Source organism: Typopeltis vanoorti, chromosome 13 (assembly GCF_054136105.1).
Source record: "Typopeltis vanoorti isolate ZY-2024b chromosome 13, IOZ_Tvanoo_1.0, whole genome shotgun sequence".
NCBI lineage: Eukaryota > Metazoa > Arthropoda > Arachnida > Uropygi > Thelyphonidae > Typopeltis > Typopeltis vanoorti.
The window spans coordinates 111603671-111615000 of NC_143561.1; the positions used below are offsets into that span (position 1 = coordinate 111603671).

General features: G+C 33.9%; 1 protein-coding gene across 1 annotated transcript in view; it reads left to right on the forward strand.

Annotated features, from left to right (window-relative positions):
* Positions 1-655: 655 nt before the first annotated feature.
* Positions 656-11330, forward strand: part of LOC150100473 (uncharacterized) — a 230207-nt gene continuing 219532 nt past the window's right edge. Inside the window, exon 1 of the mRNA XM_090402661.1 lies at positions 656-758. Coding sequence (XP_090258787.1) covers positions 656-758 — 103 coding nt within the window. The remainder of the gene's footprint in view (positions 759-11330) is intronic.

An 11330-nucleotide genomic window follows, 5' to 3' on the forward strand; every position in this document is an offset into this window, starting at 1 on the left:
CAGATATATTAACATAATCGCCATACATGTGAAACTACATAGTGAAAGAAAATGAAATCATTATATGAACCTTTGAGTAATCGAAATTTTCACAAATCAGGGCACAAACTGTTTGTAAAATCTATTTAGTTGGACTTTTGGCCGAAGACATCAAAGCTATGAAGAGTGATATACTCTGTGAATGTTTTCTGGTCAGTTTGCTTGTTTTTTATGTTAATCATACTTTACTAAACATTACTAATATATTTTGTTTTGCTATTTTATTTATTTATTTTGGTAGAGCATGATAACCATTTTGTTGACACTGTAGACAGTAAGTTTCTCAATTTCGCCTTCCATTGTTGGTAAACAGTATAATATCAGGTACAAAAAAGCAGGTTACTGTGATGGTGTTTGATTTTTCATGATCGATACAGGGAAATGTACTCCTCAGCAGCAAGGTGTCAGGAAGTGAGGGTTAGTAGGATTAGAATTTGTGTTTATGAACGTCATATAATTGAAAAACTTAGCATATAAAGAGAGAAACGGGGTAAAGTTTAGCATAAATATTCTCCGGAATAAGCAGTAAAATGAATATTTGATTTGAACAAATACATTGCTTAAACTAGTTAAGCTGCACTGTTTTGGGTGGGGTTTGGCGGAGAGAGATCCAAACATGGAACTATTTAAAGATGCTTCAGGTATTGAAGAAATAGCATGGTGTTATCAACCGAGCGACGAAGTCACCTACAACCTGAATATATTCACAAATACCTATGGTGAGATTCTGGCTTACGACTTGATGGGTTGAAAGCGGAAGACCAATTCGCTCTGTCAACCAGGTCACAGCAACAACACCTTAATTTGTGTGTGTGTGTGTGTGTGTGTGTGTGTGTGTGTGTGTGTGCGCGCGCGCGCATTTAAATTGCTATTGCTGATTTGAATTTAACAAAAAAACTCAGTTTTACCCGACACCAGGTGTCAGTTTCTTCCCACTTCATTTTCTGATCCATTCGTAAAGATTCGTGAAACCCTTTTCCAGTCAACTTGAAACCTTTTCAAAATGATCAAGTTCTCAATTTTAGAACTAACAATCGGATTATTGCTTCTCACTATAGAAATCAGAACTACTTCAATGCATGAGTTTTTCAAATATTTCTGCATTCATTTATTAATGCAGAATGTTTTTTACAGTTCTTTTGCAAAAGCAATCTTTTTTTTTTTTTTTTTTTGATTCAGTTCTGTACATCAGAGTTTTGTCGTAGCACCGATCATTTTTCTCTTGTTGCACTACACCAAACTAGCGGACAATTTTTCACAGGTGGGCCACTTACTCAATAGCAACGCGGGCGGCCACACACATAAACGTCATGAAGTCATTTCAATCGTTATTTCGGGCTAATTAAACTAATTAAAGGTAAATTGAGTCAAAGACTTCTATTATTCTGTACAAAATATTCAAAAATGTAGGTTACTCTCATAATTTTACCTATATGGAAACTGAAAAGCTATACGACTAAATGGAGAAATTATAAGTCAGTTGTTTAAAAAAAAAAAAAAAAAAAACACCCCTATCAACGTGTTGCAAGTGAACGCTTCTTTTTAGAACTAATCTATACGATTGACATGCGAAACAGCTTTCGAAAGAGAGACCTCTTTGTTTATGCCGTAGAGAGCTGCGGTTTCCTCCCCCCCCCACCACCACCACTGGGTGGAAACCGTGGGAGGAAAGTGTTCAATACTACAGACGAGTAGAAATTTTGCCATTTACCTGGTAAACCCATAACTGCCAAACTTAGTGAACACAGTGTATGTAGCACGAGCATGAAACAATGCCATCTCCAAACAGCACAGATGTCCGAAATATAATAAAATTGGAATGCTACTAGAATTATAATTAGAATTTCTCACAGCTTTCACAAAGAATTTTTGATTACCATAATTTTCTGAGTGCCTATGTAGCATATTCCTATGACGCCATCCGATCCCAATACGTGTGTGAAATGACGAGCAATCAGTTGGAGTTGTAGGCATCTGTTCACTTTCATAACCACTTATCTACCGTTAGTATTCGCAGCGCAGTCGTGAGAATGACATTATTCGCTGTAGAGACGCGTGTTCGAATCCAGTGCAGGAAATTGGTACAATTGTAAGACTTTAAAACTGAATCACAGTTAGACGGGTTCGTACGGGGTATAAAAGCTTCCTCCTCCAAAAAAACACACAAACCAGGTAGAGAACACGTAATTAACAAATAATGTACACTGTTGTGATAGCCTGAAATTTGTATTCTAGGCTAATGGTGTCTGAGGCTAAAAACTAAGCTCTGGACACCATTAGCCTAGAATACAAACTGGCGTCAAGATTCACAGATTCCTCGTGATAACCATTAATATCCTACCGTTATTCTTTAAGCCTAAACATGATAAGTGATTTAAAGAATCGGATCTAAGAGGTAGTCGTGCCTTGGTAAGAAAAAGAGTTCTGTTGGTACTTTTGATCTGAAGGGAAACGCTTCTTTAGTAATTTTTGTACATTATTTATGATAAAAGCCCCCCCCCCCCCAAAAAAAAAATTGAAAAGCCATCACTAAATATATCGTTTTTAAATTTATATGTACTTATGAATTCCTAAAGGTATTCGACAATTAACTAAACAAATATTCTGTTTGAATGACAAATACACAAACATCAGAGACGTTTTTTAAAAAAATTCCCTCCAAAGTGACCTGTTTCTCGTTTTGTAACATATAAAGATTCGCAAATATTTTTTCTTGCAAATCAGTTTCCCTTATCACTTAGTTCGCTTACGTTTAACGAATGTGATCGCCGAGTTTAAATGAAATTCTGCTGTCTTGTAATTATCGAAAATGAAAGCAAAACTTCGTATTGCAAACAGAGTGCTAAACTACTGCCGAGAAGGCCGTCAGGGGGTATTAACGTCACCTGTTAATTTAATTATAATGATAGAATTTTCGTGTCGTTTAAAGAGCGGTCTGCATAAACACTTTCGTAATATTGGAAGTTCGGCAGAGCCTCTTTAATACCCATCATTAAGTCGTGTTTTACTCAGTCCGGCTCCTTCCGTTGTCTTCCTCATCTGAGCTGCAGGTGGCTGTAAGTATCTGAAGAGCCTATGGTATTCAAAAATACTTTCAATTTTCCATTAGAATGAATTGTTTCCTCGACAGTTGCACTTCGAAGGCATTAAATATTCCTCGACTCCAACAATCAAAATAACTTTAGTTAGTTGGTTATAACAGCAGTTAGTTGCCAGCTGGTATAAGAGTTAATTGAAATAAGAAATTTCAGTCCTTCCAAAACAAAAACTTTAACTGATTAAAGTGTTTACACGGGAAAAGGGGAATAGATCACCTTTCAAGAACTTGAACGCAATTATTAAATATCTGATTAGTGTCAACACGTGAATTTGATACATACTATAAGAGTCACTACAAAACGATCCATTGCAATATGTGAAAAACTATTTTGTTAACATCAGGCTTAACTCCACAAATTCGCATTTCGCTGATTAATATCAGAAAATGTCAGTAAAAGAGTCATATCATAAGGCATAAGGCAATGCTGGCTAAGCTTATACTTGAACTATTAGCAAAACTCTTTCGTAACCTGAATTCCGGTTTCCTTTATGAATACCTGAGCTTTTAGCTGTTTCGTCCTGAGGACAAAACTGTCAGTTTGGGCTTCGTTTTCAACTGTTGTCGTGAAACAACAAAAAACGACTCATTAGTTTAATTACAGTTCCAACCAACTTTTCCTCAATACGTTGATATATGGGCGTTCCTGTTTTATCTGCCAGTTGCTGATCCTCCAGGGACGTCACTACGCACTGATTCCCGTGGCACACCTAGGGTAGCGAAGAGAATACTCGCACATGATACTGGTTATTTACATAAGGGCTCCAGGCGAAAGTGTCAGGAAGTTATCAGCCATAATGGGGTCCCCAGTGGATCTTTACCTGTACAAAGAGTGCAGTGATTCTACCCCTTCATTCTCAACGACATGGATTTTGTGATCTAGCTAATGCACGCTGAAAGATAAGCCCTCAAATTTTAATTCATATTATATGAGCCTATCCTGCACTCCATCATTAAGCGCTCGCCGATCGTTACGATGGCACGCGATCTTAACGGTCGATAGCTGGGGAAGAATTGGATTCCAAAGAAAACACGACAAAATAAAAATACACTGATTTTCAGGTGTCTATTGTCCGCAGAGCGTTAGGCTGGGTTAATGGACAAGTAACGTTATCATCTGGCAAGATTGTTCTGTTACACACGACATGAAGCATTCGGACAGCATCCACCTGTTGAAGTGAAAGGAGGGCGACTATTGTTGATGCACTGCTGACACGAGACAGTTCATAAATTATATAGAAACGCTACAGGCTTCGCTACTTAATCACCTGAATAGCATAACAGTGAGTGAACTCTAGACGATTGCTTAGTGTTAATGGTTGCGAATAAACTTTACTTGCACTGATTTTGTGATGATGTGATCTTACAGAACCTATCGGTACATAAAAGTTCATTTTATTCCCAGAAAATATTCCTATTGAATTCTTCTTTGGTTACTATCTTGCGTAAATCAGCACGATTGTAATATCCCTGCATAAAAATTATTTTTTCGCAAACAGTTTTAAAATGTTACTAAAGATGTTCGTCCATAAGCTGATATTTCTAAAATGGATAAACTGTAATTTTTCCGTACTTTACCTTGAACACGCTGTTCTTTTTTGACACTGAACTGTCTGCATTTGTTTTAGGTATGTTTTAAAATATAAAATACTTTAAGATGGTGTCTTTAAAAATATATCTAAAACAGATTTGTATTTTAAAGTGAGCATTTAAAATATATATTTTTTTAAAAAAAAAAAGTATCACCTTAAAGAAATCTATTTTTTAAAGGTATCCTTTTCGTTCAAACCAACAGATCGCGTAGCTGATTGGAATGCATTTCTGTCAAACAGACGCATTATTCAATCCAAGTGAATGCATCTGTTTGAATTTCGTATCCCTTTGGTATCCTGTAATTTTTCTAATGGTCGATAAGAAAAAAAAATTATCTTACTTTGTGATTATATATTATATGGAAATAAAAAAGGTTTCAGCTTAACCTTAACAAAATGACCAATTTATTCTACCTCAAGTGTTGCTCTCACACAGTTCCTGTGAACCATGGGTTTTACAATCTCTTGTGCAGGATTACAGAAGGGACAATGTTTAAAGAAAGGGTGATACTCAAGAGTAGTTTAAAGTTTACTACAGTTTTCAAAATACACAGTAATTTTAGAAAATTTAGAAATTCTAGCTAACGATGGAAAGACAAAGAGAAACTACCGACAAACAGCTGCATCAAAATTATTTTCTTAAGAGTTGAAGAGAATTTTACTAAAATTGGATGCAAAAAAAAACTAATTTGACATTGATAAATCGTAGAACGGAAAGCATGAAGGCAGAAGAAACCTTGAGGAGTCAAAGTCGCCTTCAATCAAAATAAAGGAATAACAAAGTGGAGTGGATCAAAGAGCATCTAAGAAGATGCTCTTTGATCCTACAGCCCTCTCTTTTGGTAACGTCATCTGTGACAGATAATGAATAAAATTCACAACTAACTCTGGAGTAAGCGATGAAAAGTAAAGAAAAGACTTTATAATTAGAAAATTGAACAAGTTCTAACACCTTAATCATAGCAAGATGAATCATTGAGCAACCATTCTAAATTTTCACCAAGGCTATTAACTAATCGTGGGATTGAGTGTGGTGTTAACAAACTCATTAAATTATGAAAGCCAACTTGGAAATTGTGGAAATAATAACAATCCCTATGATTGTGATACTGATGCATGCAATCTTCCTTAATTTCCTGCTGAAAATATCTTTTTACGGTGTTATTATTATTATTATTAGCATTATAAGCATATTCAAAATTTGTGATCTTTTTGAATGTTTTTATGGATTGCTTACTCTCTTAACAGCGAATGTAATAACAGTTTTTTTTTTTTTGGCTTAATGTTCATTGCGATAAGTGAAGTCGTGAAGAATGTAAAATGCCTGCTCATCTAAGAAGCTAGTGCAGTCTCTAAGAAGCAAAGTTTGGCTTCTTAAAGAAAATTGCTGCTAATGATAGGGTACTTAATCCTATCGTCATTGCCAGCTATATGAACTGCGTTAGTTCCCTCTGTCTTGAAAAACCGGAGTTTCCGTGAGGAAAAAAAAAATCCTTCCACTTCCGTATGAGACAGATTAAGACGATATCCAGGTCTTATCGGCATTGTTGATATCGCTGATACCGACTGTGCCACAGAGGGTATATCTTTATATCTAGAATTCACATGGCCAACAGAGATGTTTCTCTCATCATTCGTATACAGAATCACCATGATCTTACGTTATTTGTCTATTGATTTGTGCATGAAAAAATTCTCTACTTTCGGCAGATGGAAATGATAGTTTCATCTGATTGCATGAATATAAAAGATATGCATTATATTTAACTGTGGAAGAAATATGGACTAAACGAACATTCTTTAGGGATGGGCCATATCAGCGGTTTTGAAAAAAGTGCAGTCATTCATATTAATCAATGTATCTAACTGAAGCTTTAATATATCATTCTAATGTAAGGTAATGATTTCGTTCGCACCGGTAAAGTTTAGTCAGTACTTTAACTAAGTTCATGTTTGATCGCTCAGTTTAAGCATCGACACAAGCTCTTCTGTTTTTCCAGTCGCACTCCTGTGGGGGTGGGAAGAATAAGAGAGAGAGATCTAAAAACCGTTATCATCTATAATAAAAGATGGCAGGGTTAGTTGAATTATGAGTTCCCAGTTAACTATCTCAGCCTCTTTCTTACTTAACTTTGGTTAATGCACGAAATGTCTTTCTTAATTTCCACTTCGCAATTAACCGCTACTCCCAACTGCAAGAAAATTTGTTTTCTCTGTAGGTTCCACACGCGTTAACTGTAACTGGATTATTTAAGATTCGCATGATACATGTTCTTAGTTCTGAATTTTTGCGAGCTTAAACGCAATTCGAAGAACAAAGTTATCTACAGTGGTTCTTAAATTGTTCCAAAAAAAAAAAAAAAAATTTCACTAAAAATCATCATCATCATCATACGTATCAAGGATTTAGGCCTAGTATGGCCTGTTCCGGCCTTAGAAGTCATCGTTGAATCGTTTAAGAGGACGTCCTGGTTTTCTTTTTCCTAATGGCTTGTACTTTAAGGCTTGTTTTGGTAATCTTTCTGTTTTCATTCTTTGAACGTGTTCCATCCATCTATGTTTATATTTTTTAATTTTTTCAATTACTGGTTCTTGGTTTAATTCTTTCATAATATCTTCGTTTCTTTGGTGATCAAATAGGGTATACTTTGCAATTTTTCTCATAAACTTCATTTCTGCTGTTGTTACTCTTTGTTTGTCTTTTTGTTTTATTGTCCAGATTTCGCTTCCATACATTAAGACCGGTAGGGCTAATGTATTGTATACTTTTAGCCTGGTTTGTTTTTGAACTAGGTTTGGTTTAAATATAGAGTTAATTACACCTGCTATTTTTAGATATCTTGCAATTTTTATGTTTATATTTTTTTCTTTTTCATAAGTGATCATACATCCTAGGTAGTTAAATGAATTCACCTGTTCTAAGATCTTGTTATCTAATACTATTTTAGTTCTTGCTGGATCTTGTCCTTTAAAGGCCATAGTTTTTGATTTTTCCGTTGATATTATCATACCATAATCTTTGGATATCTCATTTAGATTTAAAATAGCTTTCTGTAAGTTATCTTCAGAATTTGTAATTATTATTTGGTCGTCTGCAAAGAGGAGATTGTTTAAGTTAACTGTAGATGAAAGTTTAATTCCTTGATGTAAATTTTTACTCCATTTTATTATTATTTCATTTAAGTAGATATTAAAAAGAGTTGCTGAGAGGGGACATCCCTGTCGGACCCCTTGGTTTATCTCTCTTGTATATGATAGCTCATGATTTAATCTTATTTGTATTTGATTATTTTCATATATACTTGTGACAGCTTTTAGTATATTATTTGGTATGTGGCTTTCTTTTAATATGATAAATAATATGTTTCTTTTAACTTTGTCAAATGCTTTTTCAAAGTCAATAAATGCAATATGTGTTTCTAAATTATATTCTCTTCTTTTCTCTATTATTAATTTTAGGCAGAAGGCTGGGTCTATACATGATCGTCCTTTTCTAAATCAATTTTGTACCTCTAGAATAAAGTTTTCGAAATATTTCATTAGTTTGTTATTTAAGATTCTGCTGTATATTTTGCTGTATGAATTTAGTATACTGATACCTCTATAGTTTTTAGGGTCATCTCTATTACCTTTCTTAAAGATAGGAATCACAATTTCTTTTTTCCATTCTATTGGGGGGATACCAGTTGAGTAAATTTTATTTAAAAATAATAAGAATCTTCCTTTGAATCTTGTTCCTGCGTATTTATATAGTTCTGAACCTAGCTTATCGTCTCCAGGTGATTTTCCGTTTCTTGTTTCTTTCAGGCTGATTTCTAATTCTTCTTCTTCAGTTATTTCCTTTTCATTTTCGTTAATTGTTTGCCAGTTGTCTTTTTTAAAATATTTGTCTGTCCACAGTTCTATGTAGTAATTTAGAAATTCTTCTAATTTCAATTCAATGTTTAATTTTATGTTTTCTTTGGTATCTGCATTTAGGTGTTTCAAAATCTTATATAGAATGGGTCTTATTTTATATAAATCATGTTCTAAATTAGAAACAAATTTATTCCATGATTCTCTATGTCTTTTTCTGACTTCTCTTTTAGCTATGGCTCTTATTCTTTTATATTCTATTTCATCTTCTAATCTTTTACTGCTTAACCATTTGTGATAGGCTTCTTTTTTCCTTTTGATTATTTCTTTGATTGTATCATCCCAGATCTTCAGTTTTTTTCTTTTATTGAATTTTTTAGTCTTTCCTAAGCTTTCATTTGCTGCTGCATTTAGTATCGTTTTTATATTAAGCCATTCTATTTCTATTTCTTCATTTTGTTTTATTTTATCTAGATACTGGTTAATTCTTTGTTCATATAGCCATTGTACATTTGTGTCATTCAATAGTCTAGTTTTATAAACAAATGTTTCAATTTTTCTTTCTGTTCTTGTTACTTGTAGCCATTTAGGTGGTAATCTTAATTTTATTTTAACAAGGAAGTGGTCACTACTTATTTCATATCCTCTGTGAACTCTAACATCTAGTGAAAATTTTGATGTCTTTTCATTTAATATGAAGTAATCTAATATTGATTTCTATCCTCTTGCTGCCCAAGTATATTTATGTATGTCTTTATGTTTATAGAAGGAATTCATTATTTTTAGGTTATTATAAACTACAAAGTCAATCAATTTTTTACCATTTCTGTTTAGAGTGTGTTCTCCATGTATTCCTATATTATTATTAATTTTCGTGTTTCCAATTCTTGCATTTAAGTCTCCTGCTAAAATTATGTAATCATTTTTATTTATTTTATTATATATGTTTTGTAGCTGATTATAAAAATCAATATTATCATGTTCTCTTCCTTCTTCTGGGGAATATAAACCAATTATTGTTAAATAGCCTCTATCTATTTTTATTCTAGCTTCTATTATTTTTTCATTCCATAATTTATAATGTTTTAACTATTTTGAAAGGGAGTTATGAATCCAAATCATGACTCCTGCTTGTTCTCTTTGGTCTCTGTCGACTCCACTGTATATCACATTAAAATTTTCAGTTCTCATAGTTCCTTTTAATTTCTTTTTTGTTTCAGTGATTACTGCTATTTTAAAATTTCTTTCATTTAATAACTGGTCTAATTCTATTTCTATATATGCTATTCCTCTTACATTCCAGTTTGCTATGTGTATTATATTTTGTCGTTTCCATTTTCGTTTTCCCTTTTCCATTCCAGGGTTGTTTCCCATAGATTCAATCCGATTATCTTTTTCTGTCAGCTTACATGTATGGTTATTTTCTCCATGTCAGGGGACTAGCCTGACGACGGAATAGTTCAGTGGTAGGGCTGCTACCTTAAGGCTTCTGAACTCGCCTTCTTCCGAATTTAAACCCATAGGAGGAATGGGGTATATTGAAGGGGAAAGGGTAGATTATAGAAGAAATATAGTAAGTTTATAGAGAGGACATAGTTGTAAGGCCAGAAATGAAAAGACCCCATGGCCCTCGAGTACTCTAATAGTACAAGGGTCATAAAGTAAGAAGAGTTGGCTGATAAGGCCTTATAGGAAAGATTAAAGTAAGTGGGTCTTCCTCAAAGTAGAAGAGGGAGAGAATAGATCCAGCTAGGGGTCCATGGGAGTGCCGCTTCCCTTACAGTCAAGATGATTGCCCCTCATGGCCCTGTTGGTCCACGAGTCCTTATTCAGTATATTCGGACCACCCCACCATATATATATATATATATATATATATATATATATACATACACACGCACGCGCATGTACACACACACACATGGTGGGCTCCCCTATCCGCCACCCAGGGGACGCGCTCTCTAGGGGTTACAGGGTCCCCTGAGAGTTCACTAAAAATATTTAATTTATATCCATTTTGAATTTCAAAAAGAGAAATCTTCCGTCTTAATGCATCGACGAAACTTTTTTCGCTATGAGAACAATTCTTGTTTATAGACCAAAATTACATAAAAGGAAATGCTGCTCTGGAGACCAAACACAGTTTTATGAGACCATAAGTTACTAAAGCAGCGTGTCAAACCTGGCGATAAAAATCAACTAACACGTTTTCTTTCTTTGTTTGTTTATTTGTTCTTAGCACAACACTAATAAATTTCTAAAAACGGGGAAAGTTTGACAAATCTGTATGGTACAGTCGTATTTTCCGATGACCTGTCGATAGAAAAAAAACATCTCCAGTCATCTTATTAGCCTCATAAACAAAATTTGTTTGTCGATAAGTTGTTGTTGCTAATATTTATCCATATTAAAATACGAATATATACGTCATTAGATGTATCAGCTATACACAAATTACCATAATTATTTTTGTAAAAAGTTCTGTTTTCAATCAGTCATACTTAGATTGAGTTAGATTACTTTGAATCATAGCCAAAGGAACTAATTCTAGGAAACTAATGTTTCCTAGAAATCATATCTGTTATTGCAAGTTTATTACCATTTGTTTTCGTATTTTAATTACTCATAGTTTTGAAAATCTCCTATAAAGGTTTGGGTCATTTTATGGGATTCGATTGCTCATACTTAGGCAATGAATTCTTGAGTTTGTAGCTATAAAATATGTCTTAAGGTTCGTCGTAGAAGAT